This window comes from Plodia interpunctella, chromosome 21 (assembly GCF_027563975.2).
Source record: "Plodia interpunctella isolate USDA-ARS_2022_Savannah chromosome 21, ilPloInte3.2, whole genome shotgun sequence".
Taxonomy (NCBI): domain Eukaryota; kingdom Metazoa; phylum Arthropoda; class Insecta; order Lepidoptera; family Pyralidae; genus Plodia; species Plodia interpunctella.
This window is the reverse complement of record NC_071314.1, coordinates 3,078,519-3,104,602: the sequence shown is the minus strand read 5'-3', so window position 1 is coordinate 3,104,602 and position 26,084 is coordinate 3,078,519. Positions and strand designations below refer to the sequence as shown.

The 26,084-nt window shown below is 35.2% G+C and overlaps 1 protein-coding gene across 6 annotated transcripts in view; it reads left to right on the top strand.

Moving 5' to 3' along the window:
* The first annotated feature begins 1,099 nt into the window (after positions 1-1,099).
* Positions 1,100-26,084, top strand: part of LOC128679514 (Fanconi anemia group J protein homolog) — a 53,981-nt gene continuing 28,996 nt past the window's right edge. For all 6 annotated transcript variants that reach the window (XM_053761811.2, XM_053761810.2, XM_053761809.2 and 3 more), the window contains exons 1-2: positions 1,100-1,824; positions 2,238-2,349. In XM_053761811.2, the coding sequence (XP_053617786.1) occupies positions 1,372-1,824; positions 2,238-2,349 (565 nt within the window). In that variant the 5' untranslated portion in view covers positions 1,100-1,371. The remainder of the gene's footprint in view (positions 1,825-2,237; positions 2,350-26,084) is intronic.

Genomic DNA, 26,084 nt, shown 5'->3' with positions numbered 1-26,084 from the left:
TGGTGCTGTCGCATTAAAATGATGATCGCTACGATCTGGGAGCGCAAGAAAATTAAAACATACAACAGCTTACAAATATTAGGTATAAGCTGTTGTGTGTTTTAATTTTCTTGCTTACAATGTTTCATTTTCTTTATCATCCCAGCTTTATCAGCTACAACTTATTTTTCCTTTTTTGGGTGAAGTGCGTTCTATAAAATTTGTTTCTTCCGCGAAACGTGAAGAAATAAATGTTATATATAGTTTATCCTTATTTAGCATGAAAAGGAAAGAGCGTCGTTTTCTTCCACCAAAATTTTGTTAACTCTCAGGTAAACAAAAATGTGGAGACGGTTTGGTCATTCTTTCGCTCCCCAGGTTTTGAAAGAATTTTATGGCAGATATTTAAAAAATTACTTTAGATCAGATACGCCTCTGTACCTAGGTATATCTGCATCAAATCAAAATCAACATCGCAATATGACTGCTGAAATTATACGAATTCACAAATCGACGAACCTATCTCAATGGTTTTTAAATAAACTAAAAGTATAAAAAATAGATGACCGGGTACATAAATCAACAAATGTTCTTAATCTGTGGATCAACAAAAAAGAAAATCCCCGAAACGAATATAACGATCGACGGTGACTCCACAGCTTTTAAAACAAATGCGATAACAGTAATAAAATACAGTACAATTAGAGGTTATAAAACGTTCTTTTGTGTCTGTTAGCGTTAAATGGCGTCGCACAAAAAGTTAACGGCAATACCGCGTATGCATACCCTCGCACTCACTTTGGACGTTTGAGAAATACCAAATAGGGTATATGCATGAAACTGAAATCTTATTAAAATAATAAAATGTGAAATTAAAATCAGTTCTGTGTTGTAAACGCTTAGCTTTCGCTTAGCTGTGAGTGCAGTCAGCTACAAATTTCAACAGAACAATTTTCGATAAAAATTATCCTTCTATCTTTTCAGCCTAAATACGTTAAGAAAATATGCGTAATAAAAATATGAAATTGGAAAATATTCTACATTTGTTAGAATTTGAAACTAAACGCAAATTTTCCGATTTCGTTATGAAGCCAAAAGTCAATGTGACATTCATATGTCAATGTCAACGATAGCTTATTGTTGTGTTTCGACGAGGCAATTTGTATGTTTATTTATTTTTACATTTAATATAGTAATAACCGTGAAAAAAGATAAAGACCGCAAAATAATAATTAATTTGAATTAATCCTCTTCTTTTCGTAGATTTAAGTATTTAATATGACCGACTACTATTAAAATTCCGTAGTGATAAGAGTGTTATCACAACTGTTTAACTCCAACCCTGAAGGCCCGGGATCCGATAATTTTGTGTGTAATACAACTTTCACAACCATGACTTCTGTGTACGAGATATCTGACGACGATGATAGTTTCTGCGAGCTGGGAACAGTGCCACAAAAAGAATTATCAAGTGGTGAAACTACTGTCATACTTAGTGATGAAGAATGTGCCGAAATTACAATGATAACAGAAGAAGACATTTCTTCTGACGACGATGAATTACCTAATGTTGATTTGGGCAAGAAAAGGTCTGAGGTTATTAAGAAATTATTTCCAACAAAAAATACAAACCAATCAAAACAAAATATGTTTTCTTCAATGCAGAAAGTGATTCCCAAACCCAAACCATTGAATAGTGAAGATTTTAACTCTAAAACAGCGTCGTCTACTTCCATGATCTCTCCAGTAAAGCCCAAAGAGCCAGGGTTTGAGAAAATGATAGGTGGTGTCACTGTCAACCTGCCTGTTGAACCTTATGGCTGCCAGATAGCCCTGATGTCCAAGGTAAACAACATTTCTGACAACTTAGTGAATGTACATATACTATTCACAAGTTTCAAAATGCCTCCTTTTGTACTTCAATTGTCAATCATTCATTCAGAAATTAGACCTTCGCAAGCACTTTTTCACATCTAATTTTATATTATATACTTATTTTTGAAAAAGCTACAAACTACGTGTATTTCAGAATGACCACTGCTAAGAAGAAATGCTAAAAGAAATTATTTTAAACAGTACTGGTCCCTATTGTAATAATGAAGTACATGGTCAAAAAGTATTTTAAAAAAATCAAGTGCTGATAGAAAAAAAATATGATATAAAAAACCAATTAACCAAACAAAATATTTGAGAATTGAGTGGACCAGTTCCCCCTGGCAGCACCCGTTCACGAGTTGATGTATATTCAACCATTTCAGGTGATAACTGCAATAAAGAAAAAACAAAACTGTTTGCTGGAAAGTCCCACAGGGACCGGGAAGACTTTAGCTTTGTTATGCAGTGCTCTGGCCTGGCAACATGCAGAACGATGTGAGTGCAAATCTTTTTTCTTTTATTTAAATCATCATCATATTTATCAATACCTGCATACTGCAAAGGTAGACCTATGTCTAAGGGAAAAACCAGCTATGTAACAATTTTTTTCCAACAGTGTACATGACAGACATCAATCATCTCATTAAATGGAACATTTAATGAGTATGGAAATATCATCTCCAATTACAAGAAGTTCTGTGACACACAAATTGATTAATGTTGCTTATGTCTGTCTTGTACACTGTTGAAACATAAATCATGAAAATGAAACATGAATCAATTTGTGTGTCACAAACTTCTTGTAATTGGAGATGATATTTCCATACTCATTAAATGTCTATACATTATCATCTCCAGTTACAAGAAGTTCTGTGATACACAAATTGATTCATGTTGCTTATGTCTGCCATGTACACTGTTGGAAAAAAATTGTTACTTCGCTGGTTTTTCTCTTTCATTGAATACAAAGCCCACATACAAACTAGGCAATGTACCTAGATCAAATCGCATACCTCATTAGTCTTGAGTGCTAACTCAAGCGAAAAAAATAATATAAATAAATACCCAATAGCGAATTATATACCGTACTAGCATTAGACTTCGTCTTCGCTCTGGACTTTATGCCGGCTACACACTATCGCCGAACACGAACAGTAAATTGCGTAGTTTGTATGGCTTTTCATTAAACGTTATTAATCATTAAACGTTATTTCATTAACGGTAAATAAAAGCTTATTCACCGTTAATGAAAAGCCATCCATAAATGCCGAATCCGTCTTGTTTGGCGAACTGGTCCGCCTTAGTGTGGAGCCGGCATTAAGCAGAATAAAAGCGGCAATTGGCGGCAAGTGTTCGCGTGACGCGGGCCGCGCGTAAATCATGAGATGTCGCGCGACGACGCTAACACGAGAATTGCGCTCCGCCGATGCTGAATGCATTTGTCGCATGCGACCTTGTGGCTCTTGTGGGATAAGAACGTTATTGAGATTTTTATTTATTTATTGAAAACCTGCCCTCTATTATAGAGGGCAGGTTTTGCAGCTGATGCATCTATATCAGGCGGCGTCGAAAGTTCTACAGTCAAATCATTTTTCCTTAGATTTATAGTTTTAATTCAGTTTTTTAACAATAATACAATTTACATTTGAATTTATATCATAAATGTGGTTTCTTTCATCCCATGTTTACTGCATATCTTTGTGGAAGTCAGGGTAGGTTAAATGTAATGCTACGCATTGTCTATCTATATGAAATACGTTATTTTTAATATGTTACTAATTTATGTTTGCGAAATGATACTAAAAAGAAGTTTAATTGTTGTCGTATCTAAGTAATAATTAACACTTTGGTGAACTCATTGAAGTTTATCACAATCTGTTAACTCTTAATTTTTAAACGTTTTACCTTATTATTATTTATCTAATATAGTTAGCGTAGAGATGATGGGAAAATAAGTGGAGACTGCTATATTAAAAATACTCATTTCTGCTTTACAGCCTATATAACGTTTCATGTTAGTCTAATCTAAAGGCTTCTTCCGATGGCATCTTTCCATAAAAAAGTGGAAATTAAAATTTCAGTTGCAACATTTTCCTATCGCACCGTGGCTTCCTCCGAATGCAGTTTACACCGAAACTTGTGCACACCCCAACACACCGTTCCGATTCCCGTAAAATATTTCGTCACGAACGAGTTCACAACTCAATAAATTACGTCATTACTATTCCCCGCGTACATGAATATTCGGATATTTTGAAACTTCGACAAGATGTTGCGAAATTGCTTTAAGTAGTACCTGCCAAATATGATATTACGTATACCTTATTTTGAGTTAAAAGGTCTTTGAATTTTTTTTAAGATTTCATAATTCCATTTAGTAAATAAATAACGTGTCCATTAAATAGTAACTACATTCTAGTCAAGTTAGCTTACTTTATTAGACAATTTTTTACAGTTTTAACTCGAACTGACATTGACCTGTAATAAGCGGTAATAGCGGCGAATTTGCAATGAATTTATGTTAACTGTACAAATTCGCAAAGGCACAGGTAATAGAACCTCGAATATCCAGGGATCGATCGTTGTTATGTTAATTTTTTTTAAATTCATTCTTTTAAAACTAGTACGTGGAAATGCGCCAATTAAAATTATTTCACAATGCTATCTCATTGATAGCCGTAACTGATTTATAACTGAACCTCATACCCACTTATGACGACAGTTTCCACAGCAAGAAGCCCCCACAATAGGTGCTTAATTTTTACGATAGACATGGATGCTAATGCGAATGTAATGTAACAGAGCATGTCTTGTAATTATTTCGCACCCGTCCTTTTTTCTGGTGGGTAATTGTTCAGAACAATTAAGTTAGGCTGGTGCCACACTGCGCCGCCGCGTTCGCTACTTTTTTGTACCAATAAAATTTTATACATAGACAGAGGCATCATAAAATTTATTTTATCTTCAGTAATAGCTAGAAGGAATTAAAGAATTATGTTTTTAGCCCGAAATCTTTTACAACGCTGTTTACAATAATTATATAGATTGCAGTCTCTCAGACACTTGACAATGTGACATCGAATCAAATTTTTGGGTAAATAATAATACTGAAAATTCAGGCTTTATTGGGGTTCCAAATTGACCTGAATTGCTTCGAGAAAATGATGGTACAGCCTTGCCACTTTTTTGTGACATACATGGCCCATAACACAAACCATAAAGAGATTAAAAATATAAAAATATCTTAGTAAAAAATATAATATTTTTTACTATTACTGTCTCGATGCACGGAAAGCTAATATCTTAAGATACATTTATCTTAAGATAAGACACTCAGACAAGGTTCGCAGTACCTGGTTGTCCGAGTTTCGGGTGCGAGTCCACAACGCTGCGACCCGCGATCTAATTATCGCGAAATAGTCAATAATAAGGAACCTTTTAGAGGTAAAATTGAATACGCTACCCACATAAACGCAATGCATCTATCACTATTAAAATGGGTCAAAAACTTTCCATTCTTTTTTTATTGCACTACAGTGTGCATTACCCTTTGAAATTGTTCGCTTCTGCAGAATTCTTACGCCGCTAGGCATGACATGTCAGTCGCTAACACAATAGTTAGGAGTTACACCGTTCGCTGCATACTTTACGCCTATTACGCGAGACGTGAGACCGAAACGCCAGCTAAGTTTGTCTAAAGGGCTCCTTATAAATAACGGTTGAATGGTTTCCACTGAACGACTCCATGGTGTCGATTCTGCAAACTTTAAGCCATGGTCGCCACGCCTGTTTTCTAGGAACTGGAGGTACTGGGTTCGATTCTTGCTTCTATAGAAGTCTTCCAGCAGATCCGCGAGAGAAAATAGAAAATGGCGCATTGGTGTAGTAAAAAAAATACAACAACGATACCAATAAACCTAACTTACCAAAAACACCTATATGTAACCATCTGCAACCGGCTGCACCTAAGTCTAGCCGTACTTCGTTTAGCCATTACATATATATAAATGGTTCACAATTTTTAACGATAAATATTTTATTTCAGTATTTAAACGAATTATTTATTGAATGTTAATTTAAGCGTTTTATTGACATTCAACGGTGCATCTTCGCATTTTTGAGTATAAAAAGTCTCATAACTTTGAGCACTCTTAGGAATGCTAAGTACTGTAGTTAATAGGGTAGATGACAAGGTCAGAAAATTGCAAAAAATATGTATGCTCTAGATAAAACAGATATATTTAAGATCATTGTTATAATTTATTTATAGCCTGTAACAATGCCGCTAAATCATTATATGAAGATTTAAAGGTGGCGTTTTTGACAAAAACCGTTGAAATTGCCTCAGCAGTTTATTCAAAATATGAACTTCCTAGCTTCCTAGAGATCAAAGTCACAATTTGATTTTTTTCTTTTTTCCGTCGACAAGAATAGTCGAGCGAGATTTGCAGTTTTCGAACTATCGCATGACTGCTTCAAAATTTTTGTAACTTTGAATTTGTGATTTTCTCCAACGATTGAGACGTCAAAATGGCTGACATGACGAAAATTGGGCGCGAAATTTTCGTGACCAAAAATGCGGCGCGCCAACGCCAAAACCACGTGCTGTGCGGTTACGGATTCTCACCAACTGTCTACGGGTTAAAAATCCGATTTAAAAGTTTGGAGTTCAAATATGCGCTTGGTTGTTTGTTGGTTTCGTTTGATTAGTAGTTATTATAGGCGACGTCGTGTGCAAGTGACTAGGCTAAAATAGAATTGGACGGGTCACGGTTGCTAATGATAGACCGACGTACTTGCCTGGTTGTACACCAACTGATGGGTACAGAACATTAAGTAGGCCTAGGACCAAATGTCCGAATGAGCTTAGCTTAGGATATTCGACAAGACGTGGATGGAAAAGACCCAAGCCCAGGTTATAGAAAGAAGAGTGTGATGAGGCTTTTTTATATATTTCAAAAAAATAAATATCTGGAATGAGTATTTCAAATAAACGCTGATTCAATTTTGTCTTTCAAAATATCCGCAGGCTCGGTTCCTTCATTTCTAGATTCAGTCTTCTTTCAATTTCTTTTTACCTTTTGTTGATAAATTTAATTTGATTGTAATTATAGAAAACACATTAATTTTCATAATGTACCATTCGTATTTCCGCTGATCCCTCAACAAGTTATAACTATTTGAAAACAGGAATAGTCACCTAATACTCAATTCTCAATCGATCGATTTATTCCCCAGTAAATCGCGAATTCACGACCATCACCGTCAGATCATTAGACTATAAAAAAACGCGGCCGCGCTCGCATCCATTTCGATTCTCGCCGAGACTTGACGCGTCGCCGCCCCTAGACATGTCTTTAGATTCCCTCTTCTCTAGGGTTGTTAGGACAAGAAACAGATTTGGGATTATTTTATTAACAACACCAATATTCTAAGTTCTGCTCATTATTTTACTGTCTATGGCTATTACTTACTCTTTGTTATATGCTATACTAAATTTTAACCAATATATTAAAATATCAGATATTCCAGAAGACAATAAAGAGAATTAAATAAAGCTAGATTATGGCTTTATAAGTTATCAAAATCTCCTACCAAAACAGTAAAATTCCGTAACTCGCGTACACAAAATTCATGACAAGAATTTCTTCATGCTAAGACCCCTCATCCGTGTTTATGTGTTACTGTCATAATATCTAGTTTTCCTAACTATGTGTGTATAGTTTACTATACACACATCAAAAAACTATCAGCAAATCAATCATTGTTCCTTCAGCTTCTACATCTGATGACCCTACAGTTTCCTCTCCCCAAGCTTCCCTTTTTTCCCTTTACGCGTAGCTGGCAACCCTTTGGCAAATTGAATTAGGATGCGGTTGTACCGTGTCGGTGTCACTCGAATTAACTTTGGTATCGTTAATCGGAATTGTGATTTAAGCCCTTGATACCTTTGTTTTGCATCAATATGTTTTTGCCGTTTAACAAAGAGATCACGACACGACATACTCATCGTATTTTGAATATCTCTACCCATTCACTTAAGTTTCCCTTACTGGGCTACTACTGTACGACAATTCTTAAAAATAGTCTCCTTATATCTGATAATTTTCATGTACTTATCTATTTCCCCAATAAATATTTAGTTTAAAATCTTTAATCTTCTTCAGCACATTCAAATTCAGAAGCACTGTTAGCTACCGTTGAATTTGCATGCCAATTGTCTCCAAGATTTAGGTGTCCCATTCCCTCATGTCCAATCATGGCAAAGCGTATTCTAGAATAATAAATCGCATTCGCTCATACTCTCAATCTTAATGTCAATTAGCCTAATTTGCATCGTATGGTATACTGTTTACTTCCAGTGACCTGACTTTATTACCTTAAAAATAAGGGTGAGTATTGGTGAGCCGATAGCTCGCGGTGGATTTCTCGTATCAATGACATAGATACAAGTAGATAACCGGAGATGAGTGCGACCTACATAAAAGTTGTGAACCGTGCCAAAAATATTTATGCCTTGTTCATAGTAATCTCAAGTATTTTTCACTCTTCTCGAAACATCCGTTATTTGAAAATGTAGTTGAAAATTTTGGAGTGGGGTTAAACCAAGCATGTATACTGTCCCGCTGATGGGAAGTGGCTGCCACAGACTATTGATGATTGAATCAATCAAAATCAAGGGTCTCACGTTATATTGCTTTCTTTGTGGCCTAGGGCTAATTACCCTGCCTCTCTCATCCTTCAAACATAGCACTGCTATTTGGCCACAGAAATAGATGAGAGTGAGGTTCCCGTACCAGGAGGATCTTTTAGGTTTGATGCGAAAACATAAATAAATGAATATATATGGACAAATAACATCGGTTGACCTAGCCCTAAACTAAGTTTCTTTATTTCTTCAATTTTGAACCTTTTATGTATCCGATCATACTTTCTCGTCTTTAATTTAATTGTCTATTTAGATATTTTATCTGTGTCGTTCGCGTTAATGTCCCGGCTAGGGTTGTCGCCAATGTCGTAAGTATATTTACGATGACTGCCGACGTTGGTTGATTTGCATAGAAATTTATGCCGCGATAGCACCAATGATCATACCCTTCGTTTCCGGGCGCTCCGTCGCTGGGGTGATCCACTGAACACTATCGATTATACGTGACGATGTGAATTAATGATCTGTTTCAATTATTGCACAAATTATTAACATAGTATTCATAAACAAGTACAAAATGTTGTATCACACATACCATAAAACTTAAATAAATACGATACGCGGTTGATCGGGATTCAGATCGAGATTTTACTGACTCAATTAAATGATGTTTGTGGCTTTTGCTCATTACATTGCTCCCAGACAAGCGTGTAAGCAATTTACACGCTGGGCTGGGAGAGATAGAAAAACAGAGAACGCTATGCCGAATTGCCAATTGAATTGCCCTTCAAACATTAAGTATTTCTAGAATATCACACTTAAGTTGCGCGGGTTCCTTGTTGATCTATGCTTACAAATGCGAATGCTGATCTTGTTGTACATAGAACTTGATTCAACGCGAGAAAGATCTTTTCTTATTAGTAACAGATTATTTTTTTTACACTACTAAACAAGCAAACAGGCATGCGGCTCACCTAATGGAAAGTGGTTACCGAAGCCTATGGACGCCTGTAACACCAAGCGTATCATACGCGCATTGCCGCTGAAACCAAGATTATAATAACTACTCAGTCTAGTATTATTTTTAGATAGCTTGTATATTACAATTTATAGTACATGAAAATAATATCGTGTGAACGCATCGAGTATCGGCGGAAATCGCTGCAACATTAAAGGGGTAGCCGAATTTTTAATATTTAACAGTCATTCGCTTAAACTGAGTCACAAAATATAACGATTACAGAAGAATAACTTTCATAGGAACTGCATGAACCTTGCAGTTTATCTATCAGTTTGAAGCTAAATCCCTTCTACGTTTGAAACTGTTGGTCCTTCATTTTTGTACGATTTTCACTAACTTGTGGTTCTTGACAAAGGTTGAAGTGTATAATTTACAATGGTTTTACCCGAGCAAAGCCGGGACGGACCGCTAGTTATTTATTTTGTATCCAGAGTACAAAAATGAAAACCCGATTCGATCCGATCCATTCGGTAGTATATCAGCCGGCTTCCGGTATAAATTCTCGTGCGACTCGAGTTAACGATATTTATCGATAGTTAAGCTTAATCTTTGATTGCTATCGCGCTGATGTTGCTTGGTTTACATTCTGAGAATAAAACGAGATGTAATTACATGATGGTCACAAAATATGATGATTTTATTGATTAAATTCTTATTGTAGGTATACAATTTATTCATAATTCATTTATTCATGGTGTTTATTATGCCCTGGTTATTACTCTTATTTTTTATTTTTTTAAACAATAATTGTAGTCTCATTTTCATTCGTAAAGTTATTGCTTCATTAGACTACCCGAAGCTTATTATCTTTACATATTTATAATTTCGCCAAATCTCGATAAATAGTCATTTAGTTTCACAGAAAACTTTATATTACTATTAGTTAAGATAATTTACAAATTGCAAATTTCACATCTACAATTAAGATTAAGTTTTGAAATGTTGATAGCATACTTTGTCAAGGTATCTATGTAAACTTTTGTCAAAAACATAACACGAATTTCTATCGACACTATGGGCGACAGAGTCGCGTGACAACTAACCAAATTGGACTGATGATTCGTTAAGTTAAATTCGTTTTAAAACGTCGCCTGTCGCGCGCAACCGGGCGCGATTCGCGTGCCCGCTAACTTCTATACTTTGCAAATTAAAGAATTAATAAAATTGATACTATGTGTGACTTTAACCGGCGCACTTTAACGTTGACCTACAACTTTGACGTTAACTTTAACGGTTTCCGCGCACGTTAAAGTTAACGTCAAGTGGTGCAACTCACCCTTAAATATATTGGGACCCCAAAGTAAGAACTATCTGAACTGAAAAAAGGAGAGAGTTCAAAAAAGGAGAGTAAACAATTATACCATGTTTTTTATTTTTTCACAGCAATCTTGTTCTTTTTTTTTCAGCCTTGCTCAAACGTAAATATTCGGTGTAGGCCTCCTTCAGTACCCGCTATTTTTCCCTATTCTGGGCAGTTAAGATCCAGCTGCTTTCGCTCTCTTTTTGACGTCGTCTTCCATCTCATTTGTGGTGTTCCTGCTGGACGCTTCCACGTCATGGTCTCCACTTCAACAAATGTCTGCATATGAGTCCGGTTTGCTTTAATTAATGCAGCTAATGTAAAATAAAATAGACTTTTTAGAATATTTAATAAGTGATTTACTTTAGAATGTACTAATATTTGATTAATTTTCAACAAAATTCATCAATGAGCACTTGTTTACATGATAATTGAGTATTGGATGCCAATATCCTCTTTAGGTCGATGATCCAAAGAAGTGAGTTTGTACAGAAATATCACTTTGAATAATACAAACGAAAACAGCTCACATTTTATTTTATTGAACGTAAAACGTCCAAGAAAATTATTTTTCAAACATAGTTATTACGTTATTAGTAGGAATACTATTGTATAATGCTACTGTGTGTAAGTAAGAGATGTTATTGACAATAGTTTTCAATATAAAATACGACCTGCGCCCTGAGGCTGTGCTCCCGTGAGAATTTGGCATAAAACACCCATGTGTTTATTCCAGGTTACATTATATCCGTGTACCAAATTTCATAATAATTCGTCCGGTAATTTTGCGTGAAAGAGAAACGAACAACATACACACATATCCTCACCTCACAAACTTTCGCGTATCTATTATTAGTATATAGGATTAGTGGGATTTCATATATTTGGTACGGATGAATTCTTCTGTACACTTTTCATAGCGAATACATCCAGCCTATTAAATTTTTCAAGGTTTTGTTCTAATGATGTGTTGCAAGTTGCAAGCTCGTGAATTTCTTGATGCAATTTACTTTAGACAGCAACTTTTAAGTAATTGCATGGCTTAATTTATTCATATTTCTTGACTTCTGCAGTGTTTTTTTTTGTTGTCTGCCAGTTTGACATGACATCGTCACTGAAGTTAGCTTTTGGGCGAGTTGCATTGTCAAATTTGACGTTGACTTTAACCGGCGCACTTTAACGTTGACCTACAACTTTGACGTTAACTTTAACGGTTTCCGCGCACGTTAAAGTTAACGTCAAGTGGTGCAACTCAGCCTTAAATATATTGGGACAAATCACACAGATTGAGATAGCCCCAAAGTAAGTTCGAGACTTGTTTTATGGGATACTAACTCAACGATACCATTTATAACCAATACATATATAGATAAAAATTCAAGAATTCAATTGGTCCGGGACCAATCAGAAAAATATCATTTTCCATCATGACCCGACCGGGGAACCCGGGACCTCTCGGTTCAGTGGCAAGAACTTTACCACTGCGCCACCGAGGTCGTCAACCCTTAATATAAATAAATAAATGTTATATCCTCAAATATATATAGGCTTGGAAGTCAGAATCTTCAGGATTTTTGGGAAGACAATTTCGATAGTACCGTACAGTCTAAAGTAGTAAGTAGTATTTATTTTACTGTAACTACTGTTCGAAACCGAAAATGTGATTTGAAAAATTTGTCTACTCCAAAACCTGTATTTTTTTGCCTCTAATATAGTACTGCTCATGAAAATGCGAGGTTTTCCTAATCTTTTGCAATGAAACTATTATAAGTATTTCGCAAAAGTTTATCCTTTTTTACGCTATTTTCTGCCTCCGTGGCTTCGTCAAGCAGACAAATGGTCTGACACGGGCAAGTTCCTGACATTTCAGGCGATTATTCTTCGTTGCGGCTTTAAAATTGAAAGAGACTCCGTGTCATTTGCCGAATAATGGTTCTAGCGTTTGTTTTCGACTGTACCCTTCGTTTTCTGCTAAATACGCCATTTTGTTGTCACCGTTAGTCAAGTTTCCGAGTCTCTTTGTTAATTTTGGCTTCGTTTTGTGTCTTTTGATATTATATTTAAATCTAAAATCTAGTATTAATATTTCAAGTTACCTCTATGGGATGGCAATAGTGACGAATTTGCAATGAATTTGAATGAGTATTATGATGTTGACTGTATACTGTATGTATATTTACTTTGCATGGTCATGACATCTACCTTCGCAATGTTTAGGATCTAAATGACTCTGACTAAATTTATCACCAATAAAACGTAATAACACTAAATTGTGCACTAAACCCAAAGAATTCACAAAAAAACAACTCGTGTTTAATTTAATTTATTAGCGAGAACATGACATCAGCATACAATCCCAATCTTTAGATGCTATATCCAGTGCTGGTCTTTATGCTCATATATGTACCACCTCCGTGGTCATTATGCCGGACTGCGACATTAGAGGACCGGGTTCGAACCCCGGTCTGGTCGGGATGGAAAATTATCATTTTAGAATGTCTATAATTTGCCATAATGTATATAAAGTATGATAAGTTAGTTTATTCAATTTTTTTTTCTTTGTATTTTGTTATCTACAATAAAGTTTTAAAAAACTTTATTGTATGAATTATACAATCATAATCTACGTGAACATTATACATTAAACAATGAGAGGATATCGCGAAATTCCTACGGGAACAGGAAAATACGGTACTTTTACACGGGTACGAAGCAAAAGCTAGTATCCTATATTTAGTGATTTTTCGTATAATTTAGATACTGGCGATATTGTTCCATAGTTCATTGCCTTGCTACCAAGCTGATATAAGAAATAGACGTTCCCATCAATATTTTACTAAAATACTACATTTCTTTTGCCCTTTTTTCATCAAACTCGTTTACAACTCATTAAAAATATGTTTAGAAGCGCGTGTCGTGCGCACCCTATCACAAACTGGCTATTTGTATCTTTTTTGAGGCGTTTTTTTATCCAAATACATTGGAAATGGTAATTTTACAGTTTTGAGCACGTCAATCTATTAATATGATGGGTTTTGCCATTACTCGTTTCGTGACTCCAAAAACGTAACGATCACGAATTAGTATTGTCTTCGCTTTTTTTAGGGTTATATTGCTAAATGACAAACTAAGGAACCTATTTTTCAAGAATACTCAAACGAGTATTCTTGCAGGTGCTCCATATAAAATTTATCTATGAACATTATGTTCAGAAATTAAATTAATGTCATATTACATTCCCGCGGCTAGGTTGTAAGTGTCCGAGACAGATTCAGTGGTAAATTAAGAACTTACTAAGTCTGGTACTAAGGGACCGTTAACAGAAATTAAACGGTATAAAGAGATTTTAAAAGTACATCCAATGAGCACCGTGCTTGGTCCGCAACGCATATCATGCCGCTGTATATAACGGCGAATTTGCAATGAATTTAGATACTACTACTTCTTCTATATATAATGTAAATTAGTTATTTTTTAGCATATAATTTGTAGTAAGTGCCGGGCCGCATTGCAACATTGCACTCCGTCGTCTCTAGTTGCGTTGTCGTCCGTCGACGTCAAAAATAATGAAGTTTTGACGTATGTCGATGCACGTCAATGTCAAAACCGACGTAATACTTCTTAGGATAAAGGAGCAGCAAAGTACCGCGTCATCGCAACGTAGGAAGACGGAGCGCAACGTAACAACGGGGCCAGGCTCTAATGGAAAAAACATAGTTTGTGTATCTACACATTAACCCTATCGTAATATAAAAAGAAATAGAGCGTTTAAATCAAATGTTAAGTTTTAACCTACAGAACCCCAACATCGCTAAATAAAACGCACATAACTTTTTAAAATTTCGGCGCTGGTTATGCTTGCTCAGTTTTATTGTCATCCTTTAGGCGATTTATTTGCGTTACGATTTGTTTTGTGGCCCATTTATAGGGTTATTAGTTACAGGTCGAATCCACTGGATCCTATTTAGAATAGTCATAAATCATTATTAATTTTCTGGAACTTTCAATGTATATTAGACTAGTTGGTAACCGCGGCTTCGCCAGCTCCAAAAATCACCTAATTCCGTTGTTTCATTTTGACGTAAAAGACACAAACACACTTTCACGTTTATAATATTAGTATGAATAGGCAGACAGACGCATACATCAGAATTAATAATACACGTAATAGTAATACTACAATTGAAGTTGCTAGGTTAGGATATCTTAAAAATGATTTTTATATGGTTTAATTAATTTTGCAAAGTAATTATTAAAACTAAAAAATATGAATTTTGTTGAACGTTTAACAGTGTCAGCTGATACGTCAGTTAGTTACACACATAAAATGAGTTTTTAATTTAGTGTTCCGTCGAATGCACAGCTTTCCAAAAGGGTTCGGTCTTCAAAAAGAGAACTGCTCTAGATCATAATCGCACTTTTCCTCTCTGATATGACAAGGTGGAGAAACCTATCTGTCTAATAAGTAAAATCGAAATATACTGCGTATGTAGACGTCGAACTCCACAGAAATCGTCACCGTAGCGCCATCTTGCGTCGAATAGCAACACTCAATTTTAATTCGAAAGGTTTTGACTTTAATATAATTGCATGTTATTAAAAATCATACATAGTTGTTTTCTCTTTCTTGACTTTTTTATAAAATACAAAATAATATATATAGCTATATAATAAACACATATTTAACATAACTTAAATTTTTGGAAGTCGCCTTATACCGCGGCCTGTTTGACAACAATGAGCACACAAAATGCAGAACATCATTTTTGTATGACACTGAGTAAGAATCCAGTCATGCGGCCCTCGAAATGGAATCTGGTCACCGCACCCTATAGAGGCACGTATCGTCAGATAAGCATTATTGCACAAATGAATATTTTTGTAATGTATCAATCAGTTCACAATTCGCGTTTGTGTACTCACTAAGCATTTAAGTATTTTCCAATACACTTGCTTTTACCTCAGCAACATGTTTTATTTATCGTATCAACAACAGCTATTCAGGTGTTAACGTACATCTTGTTGGTTTTTCGAGCCAGATTTGAACCAGCGACCTATATGGATATATGTATGAAGTCGTCTAGGTAGCCTTGCAAAAGTTGGGTGTGCCTTTGTTGATTTCTGAGCATCGATCAAATATGTTTTATATTTGATCAATGTTTCTGAGCTTAAAATATTCTACCTTTACTTCGGGTCCGACCATTACTCTCATTCTTTTCCGCTCACAATATACCTATCCCCATAAGTATAAAAACAAGTCCCCCTAAAGCGTCTGTCTGAACGCGATAAACTCAAAATCTACTGGACGGAATTTTTGTTCGATTTTCACCAATGGATAGTATTATTACCAAAGATGGATTACTTAGGTGTATAATTTATTATGGGTTTACTCTGGTTGGGGTATGGGTTTTGAAGCCGGGACTGGCCGCTAGTAAGATATATGCCATCAAAAACATGCTGTAAAAAACCCAAGTCCTGCAGCTCAGTTTTTTTTCTACCGTAAAAAGGTCTACCTTGGTAATTGTGATTATCCATGTTACCAAGTCGATTAATTTATTTAGTCCCTACTTGAAGGACCTTCTGTCTTAAGTTATTACGCAAGTTATTGTTATATCAATATTAAAAAGATAAAATTTGAAATTTACAGTGTTTATACAATGCTTAGTTACTGAAAATGCAGGCTTATACAGAATAAATCAAATAAATTATGTCAACGGATTTTATAATGCAGGTCAGGTTTATGATAGAAAACTGTCAAAACATTAACACATGTTTATTTTGTAATCATGAAAGTTTTCTAAATTTTGAAAATTAGCGTGTGTCTTGCAGTAATGTGCATCGCGGCATCGAACCCAAAAACTTTTAAAGATTTTCATAAGTGTTTTTGCTATCAATTTTTATAGTTTCAGTTATGTTTTAACTGATTAGCAAAATAACTACAATATTTTTTTTATGAAATAGCTAACTGTATATTTTTTCTTTTGATATCACCCTCCTGAGTATAGTAGCGCCATCTACAGATATTCGCTTGCGGCAAACAGTTGAGTCATCCCTTCATGCTTTCCTACCCGAGTGCCCTCTCTCTAAATTTCCTTGTACTATCGAGTCGATTAGTAATTATATGGGGTGAATAGCATAGGTTACTTTTGAGTAGGAGCTTTTTACCAAAATATCTCCCAAAAGATTACCAAACCAAAGTAAACCACTAGAGAGATGCAGGATATGCGTTTAATGCCGGCTATACATATTACATTACAAATATACATTGCTGGTTTTTCATTGCGGTAATTAAAAGCACTCGCATACTAACTACGCAATGTTCACGCATTCACATCGGCATGTGTCTGTGTTCGGCGACAGTGTGGAGTTGGCAAACGATTAGTATCACTTTACTGAAATATGTCCGCTAGTTTAACGGTAAATTTAATTATTTTTTTTAATATTCACATGAAATGGATGGCGACATAGTCATCTGTATAAGTAGAAAAGATCCAGCTTTTTGGATCTATTTATAAGTAAGGGCAATGGTAAATGTATATAGATTACAGTCGTACAGGGCATGGTGTAGGTAGTATAGAATAGGTAAATTATAAACATTATTAATTAATTGGGTAGGACCTTTAGATTACGAGTAGAAACTTATAATGAAATTATAATTATAGTTCCATGAATCATTATTTTTACAGTAGAGAATAAAACTTATTTTACACATATTTCAAATTTAATCCCAACAAGATTTCATCATAGTCATAATCCTCACAATATTATTCTAAACTTTACCCAAGAGCATTTAAGTAATAGCCGACCCAATCTAAAGCTCCGAATCTATAATGCATACGTCAATATCCCCAAGCACCCTATTTAAAAAAATTGCTTTGTTGGCTCGCAGTTGGCAATTTGGCATATCAATAGCGCCATGTAGTATTAATTACAACGCCGGCAACCCTGCGCTTAACACTGCTTTTAACTACGCACACCCTATGAAACACTTCTTTGCAAGCTAAAATAAACTTGAACAGCAGTGCCGAAAGTTCAATTTCCAATGATAATGAATAATGAATTAACATATCAAAGAGATGCCTGAGCAAAATGTGCTGTAAAATTTTGAACTTTAACTGTTAGTTTGTAAAGTACATATTTGATTGGGTATATTAAAACGCCAGGGGTGTGAATTAAGATATCGCGGCATGGAACTTACACAAAAGGGATGTCACACTACGCTCTTAGTGTCAACCTCATACGCCTTTGATGTAGTACTTATGTAAAATCCGGACTAGGAGTATTTATTTGGGATGACAAATGGCAAACCGTTTTTCGGTCCTGTCACGTTCACAATGCTTAGCTTTTACAATATTTAAACCCTCTGGCCCTTTGAGTATATAAAATAAATGAAGTAGGTTGAAAATATTTGAAATGTTTCTGTTATATACCTACCTAGTCATTTTCCCAACACGGAAAAGTATTATGATTTTTTAGCTGATGTTACGTTTACTTTTTATTATAGTATTGTTTGCTGTCGTGATGACGGGTTTTGTACGTTTTATAGTCTGACAACTGAGAAGGCCGAAAATTGTGTGAAGTGGAGAAGAAAAAGTAGGAAAGCAAACCCTCGGCTCCAATGTTTAACAGCTGATAAACCAGTAAACCACAAATGAGAGAGAAATACATAATATCTATTTACCGCCAAAGTAAGAACACACCAAGGCACTTACAGTACATAACAATGTCTCCAGTCCACTTAACGACCCTCAGCCCTCAGCCTGAGTGTGACTGACATCGAGGGCCGGCGACGAATCAATTTCCCGCTCTCGCCAAGCCCTCACAAAGAAGGACCACAGAGCTAATATCAATATGAGAGACGCAATTCAATTAATTTGAAAATAACAATAGCTAAGCATATCGCTGTGAAGTATTGTTTATTTAGTTTCATTACAAAAAATTTAGTAGGTTTTTTCTACCAACAGTTGATGCAGAGTGAATAGATAACATTTGTTGCGATGTGCAATGCAAAGCTAGAGCAAAAGAAAAAATACTTAAAATTAAACTCATCATTGAGTCCCATAAATAGATAACGAAAAATAAAATAAACATAAATAAATAATATAAGGAGATCTCACAAATTGAGTTATAGCCCCAAAATAAGTTCGAGTCTAAGTAGAAAACGTACAATTTTATAAATAAAACGCATAAATAAATTGGTTGGAAATTGTCCTTATATTATGGAATAATGACTAAACTATACGTATAAATATATCAAATCTCGATTAATCAAACAAATCTTGTGGACAAGTAAGTCGGAAAAAAACAAAGTCCAAAAAAGAGATACAATGAAGCCTTTCGAGGCTAATACTGACTAAGAAAGGATTACAAATTCCGAAAGACATTTCGATGTCAGCAAAACCTTTTCTACAATCACATCAATCATTGACAAGATTAAAACTCGCAATGTTCATCGATTGCAAACATCGATTTTTAACAAATACCTGTTTGCACAATGGTCGACGCGACGACAAAAGGTGCTCCAATAGTTTTCGAGGCTTAATAGAGTTTAATCCAGAAATCCCCTCGGGGTAAGAGGGCCAATTATTTGCGGCCAAGATGCTTCTGCTCGCATTGTAGTCAGAAGCTGTGGAGACGCAAGAATCGTTCGATTTATTGCAATAGAATGTCTCGGTAACAAGAACACATTTTCAACGTTATTCTTTAACTTGCAAACTTATAATATATAATATTCATTTCCAATTATGTATTGTCGTTTGTTAATTTATTTGAGGTCGTCCGATTGTTTCAATATAATTGTTTAAGTGTGTTTTTAAATTTCGTAATAAAATACTTGCTATCGAATTTCAGTTCTTTATTTTGTTCAGTAATAATGTACACAACTGAAACATAGGCCGATCCACAGGTTTCTTTACCTCAAGAGATTGAACAATTACAACAATTGGTTTCCTGTTTTCTAATGTCACCATTGAATAACTCACAATCATTGTTACACAAACGGTGCGATTATATTCTTTTTGCGACAAAAAAATCGCAATATCGGCACAAGTTCTAGTGTTACTTGAGATAAGTCCTTTTGTGTCGAGTCTAAACGGCGCACGCATTTTTTCAGACGCTTTCATCCTTATTTCCACGTCTAAATGCTCTATTTTGCATGGTCTCTCTGCAATTTTAGTTTTGTCACGGTTAAGATTGTCGCCAAAGATTGTATTTTGACATTTCTATCCTATTTTCTGTATTGTTCGCGTTTGCCTGAGGCTAATCGTTTGGAAAAGATCCGACAATGATACTTGTCGATTGTATTTTTTCCTGCAAATATGATATTACAAAAGCCACAGTGGTTTTTTTATGTATTTTCAGATCTATTTAGGTAAAATGAAATAGAAATATATAAATCTCCGTAACTATGCTAAGTTAAGAGGAAATATCATTTTATCTAATTAAAGAGTAGAAGTTAAACATAAATTAATATTTCCCCTACAAATATAATCACCAGTAAGTCCATTACTACAGCATAGTTAGGACAATGGCATAAACCACCCGATCAATATAATCAATGTAGTAAGTAACCTATATACAATACATATCATGTGTAGTAGACACTTCGGATAGATAGGCAATAAATCGATCAGGATTATAATTTTGATTTCAAATAGAGAACATTTGAACGTCAAAAAAATAATTCCACATCCTATAACAAGCATGAAATTAATGCTGAAGCACATTTCAATGAAAAGGTGCCGGAGCACCCAACAATGGACACAACAGAGTTGAAAACATCCTTACTCCCTCTCAAATGAGATTTAATAATGTTTTGTTAGAACCCAATGCTCTTTTTAACGAAACTCTTTGTCGATCTTGCTCGCAACGCCATCTTAAATTGAGCTGTCTTAAATCTCTTTTAACAAAAATTACATTACTTTAATGTCTTGCTGGTGAAGATGCTAGAGATCATTTGTTTCTGGTAGGGTTTATTTTACCTTCCGTTTGTTAAGTAGCTTCTTGTTATGGAAAATTATGGATCACATTTGCTATCGGATAAACGACAATTTAAATTCAAAGTTTTCATTTTTTTTTTAATGTTTGAAAGTCATTTAGCAGTTCGAATAGCAGAAGAATTGGAAGAAACATAATTCTTCAGATATGGTTATAATGAATGAGAAATAGTAGAAATAGATCACAAAGACGGACACAATATTTATAAGTTACTAGAATCGCAGACAAAAATCAAGATGGTGATAAACTGAAATTAGGCGGAACAGTACTATTCATTCCAAAAATATATGCACATTGAGAAATGAACCTCGTGACATTTTCAGCCAGCTATATCCGACAGCTATACACATAAAATGTTACATATAGTTGGCCGGACGAAGAGACAATATTAGCGCCCTGGGCGATTACCCGACCGCACCGACCGAGGGAGGCTGTCACAAACCTAAGTTCTGTACTACATAGTAGATTAAAGTACATCGAGTACATGTCGAACCCTCTGGGGCATATGAGTAGAAACTTCGTATGATGTGCGTTTACAGAATGGAAATGTTAGTTGAAATTGGATTCAAATGATTTCTTTTGCTCGCCCTTCAGAGACTTCATACACTTCGGAATAGATAACAAAACAATATTCAGGTTTTTGAAGTGGTGTTTATTTCAATATTCTGAAATGGTCTGTGTCTGATACTTAGATTATAGACATTACTGTGAGTCTGATATTCTGAATGAGTAGGTATAATTCATTGATTATATTCGTGCGTCATGTTCCAGACTGTCTTGTTTTCAACGAATAGTACTAATGCATTTATGTATGCGTACCACGGATCTTATATTATCAAAATAATACGATCATTTAATCTAGATATAAACTAATATCGGATTTGCATTGATTAAAGCTAAGATTCAAAGTAGAAACTTAGATATGTACCAAAATCATAATTTAAATTCACGACCGCTCGAATTGGTGCACTAAATAACTCCGTTACTTACTAAATTACCTCTCATCGTTCGCTCACATGAAAATCTAAATAAAGTAAAACACTCAGCGTGGAGTGAAACGTCCAAATTAGGCGCGAAATCGCTCACGAGAGCCGCTCGCAAAAACCTCGTTAGTCGCCGCCATGTTTGTTCGGCGACAGCGAGGGGCGCGCCCTCTATGTACACAATGACCACGGAAAACACGCATACAGCCAACACATTATCTCTATACAAAACACACGTATCTCCTCGTTATAAAGTCGAAAATTGCAACGCGCCTCTGTTGGCCAACTGAACGACTGTCGTGGCAAGGGTGTATGTAGCTGACATAGGGGTGTGGGTAACACCCTACGGTGTCGCAATTGTGCGACGCAATAGCTCGTATGTGAAATGGATATGCAATGCGATACGTGAAAGTGATATTCCTGTAGTCATACTGTCGATTGCAGGTAGGTATGCATGGCTGGAATTGTTCTAAAATCTGAATCTAACTAATATGTCTGAAAAATAGCAATAACAATTGGCATTGCCAATTGTTATTGGCAATAAATTACACTAATAATATGATATCGAAATACTGTAACGAAATTGCTTAGCCCAATATTTGAACGAAATTTGAAACCACAAAAAATGTAGTGCGAAAGAAAATGTAGCAATAAAGGGAAATTCATCACAAGAAAAAATGAAATTCTTATAGAGCTAGTGAAAATCACACAATACAGTTGGTGAAAAACATTGTTAAAAGAAATTAAGACGACCCTTTATTTTATTTTATAAGGTCTGTCGCCAGTGAAGCTGACCCTGGGCTCCGAAGGTTAGATTGATGAAGAATAGAATTATAAATTAGAAATGAAAAAGAGAGAGGTCGCGGGTAAAGATAAAAAGTTTGAGTACCTAAGAGTGGATTAGATTTTTAGTTCATAGTTAATATTCATATTGAAGTATTTAATTTATCTCATCTGTGCGTTTAATGTCGTCGTATAACTCTCATATAATTAATAACAAGACAGGATGTAAGTAATTAAATTCAGTAGACTATAACAACATAAAATAAATAAGTACATAAAAAACAATATTCGAAGCCAAATAATTGTTTTAGACATTTCGATCGAATAGTTATAACTATTGCGAATAAGACTGCATATAAAATTAACTTATAAATATGCTGTCCGGCTATCTCCTTACAGTTTCGTACTATTCTCATAATATATTAGAGAACATAATGAAAATAATACCTACTCGACATACTCGTATGAGGTATACCTACTCAAAACACAATACTGCAAAACCCTCAAGTAGAGGGACGACTTGATTCTAGCAATTAAAGCCGAGCTTAGGGGCGGACAGCCAGCCACTCCTCGGAATTCGATTATCGAGACCTCCACTGACCTTGCTTACCTCAATATTGACGTCTACTGAGAGCTCTGTTGCATATGATGATGATGAAGTCAATGGATACGAAGTAGTCAATTCAAAGCCGTAGATATAGTACACCTTTACGTCGGTTGAAGCTAAAAAAATCTTTAGACTGACTTGGGGGAGGATTAAAAATCGAGAAAATTTTATGAACCACCCTTATCATTTGTTTATAAATATCACATATGTCCCAATGTATTCTGAACAAGCCTGAATTTGAATAACAAGCGAGGTAAGGTAGCGTACAGAACGGGCGCGGGTCGAGCGACGACGACGCGCCGAGTGGTAGCTAATTGCCACTCGAGCGCCAATTACGGCGACGACGACGGTACGACTCGAGGTGCGGTCTGATGAGTGTACAACATTATTTTATGCATTCTACCCGCATTGTTGGCAATAATTTCTATTCATCCCATTTGCTCTATTAACATTTTGCGCGATCTGTTCCGGCTAATTGCCACTCGGCGCCTCTTCTTGCGTCAGCAGGGTTATTTTATACCTGTATTGTAAATTGTGTTTTGAGATATATTCGATTCATTTGTTCATTTGATTGTCGATTTGTTGTAATACGTATTTATTTACTTGCATAATATTCGTATGTATCTATCAATCCTAAATGTGTATATTTCATAGCCCGTGACCTTAGCGACGAAGTAATTATAGATTGATAGTCAAACTGTTGTTTTGATTATTTTTTCCTACTAACATAGGCTGGTGATAAACGTCGCCTCTGCCTTGCACCACGCTAACTCAAGTTTAAAGTGACGCAGCTCCTAGAGGCGAATGAAGAGCGAGCGAATGTGAAATACTTGAGCTTGGATTATGGCAGGCCACTTGGGACGCGGGCGACCCGGACAGTACATGTAGTTATGTGCCTGAAGAAGTGAAGATTAACTACGTGTTTATTGATTTATATGTTAAACTTATTGACGCAGTTCCTAGGGGCGAATGTGAAACACTCGAGCATCGATTACTGCAGGCTACTTGAGACGCGGTCGACCACCACAACTCTGTTAAAATTTTAGTCTAAAACTATTGGTGCATTGTGCTTTGTCAAGCTTGACACCTTGACCTTTCAATCAAATTCAAAACGTTAATTGACCTATATTTCTTTTTTAATTCAATAACATGTCAATAGATATATATACCTACATATATGGATATATTATAAGCATATAAAATACTTCACATATTAAACAGAAATATACCTACTCTTAGATATTTTTCTGATACCTACCCAAAACAAATCGTCTACGTGAGACGAAATAAAATCATGTTAACAACACACAAGTACACGAGTGAAGCCCCAACCTTGCCTGCGTCGCGCATGTAGCTAGTAGCCTATATCCTCAAAATTTCGGTTTCAAACTGTTCGAGCGAATCATTCAATTATGGACCATGGACCCCATGGGTCGACTTGATAGAAAATAAAGACTTCGTCAGATTACATTTTCATCTTTTGATGCTAGTCAAAATATTTTAAAGTAATGGATGTGTGTATGTATGTATGTTACTGTATCACGCAAAATCTACACGACCGATTATTATGAATTTTGGTACACCGTTATAACCTGGAATAGGGTACATTTTATCCCGAAATTCCCACGGGAGCGAAGCCATGGAGCACAGCCAGTTATATATATTTTCTCTTTAAACTTTTTAAAGTTAAAGGCCCAATACGTTTAAATTTCCTACTTGTCTCACCACTAACTTAGTTTTCGCAATTATCGACATAATGCGCTCGCACATCGACGGGCGCAGTGTGAAACTAGTTTCATCGTAAAGAAAGTGCGTGCTGAAACCCATGGCTGTAACCTCTCAAGTACCCTGACATGCCTGCAGAACGAGGTATTACCCCCTTTCCCACCCGTTATTCCTTTTTTTAGAAATATTACATGAGAAATGTAAGTACTACGAGTGGGGAATTGCGTATTAATGAACAACTTGAGACTAGAGGTTAGTTAGTGAAAATGAGTATTTTTTGACAGATTTACTTCTATAGAACAATCATTAACAGCATAAACTCTCATTCCTTCTCCCTCGCTTATACAATGGTATATCCTCCCATCACAACATCCGAGCGTCACGTTTTTCACGTCTCATGAAAAACTGGTAATAACTCTGGACTACGAAGTTTAAATTTGATAAAGTTTTGAATTTTCATCTTATAAACTTTAATTTAAATTTCTAATAGGATTATAACTTCTTATTTGTTTTTTTATTATTATTATTTGTTCTTTTCTTTGTTTGTGTAAAATAAACTGAAAATATTGTATGTATGTAATAAATAAATGAATAAAAATATAGAAAAATTAAAATAAAATTACAATTATGTATACAAAAGATAACTGATGTAAGATATATTGATAGTATTAATAGTCAATTATACTCTAGTATGATCACTGTGCCACATTAAACCTTTACAGTAACGGTGCTCCAGGTTCCCAAGATACAGGGGTTGGTCGATGTTTATATTTACTGTGTACATTTTTTGTCAAACAAACGCATTTTATTTTTATTTTATAAACTCTCATTGTTACCTTCTATACAAACCTTCTTGATAAATATATAACTTGATTATGAAGATTCACGATACAAAAAAAAATATTTACACTTTAAAATTACACTTTAATTATCATGCAGATCAGACATCAGTGTGGATTTTACTCAATGAGCTAAACACTGATTTTTCAGTTAGGTAAGTACCACCTTTAGAACTGGGAGGGTTAGGCATACAACCAAAAACAGCCATTAGAAAAAAATATTTAGATTTAGGTAATTATCTAAGCCCATACATAGCAACCACGGATTTTGTAGACTTAACCATAAAAGGACAACACGTCTATATAATATTACGCTAAACGTATGTT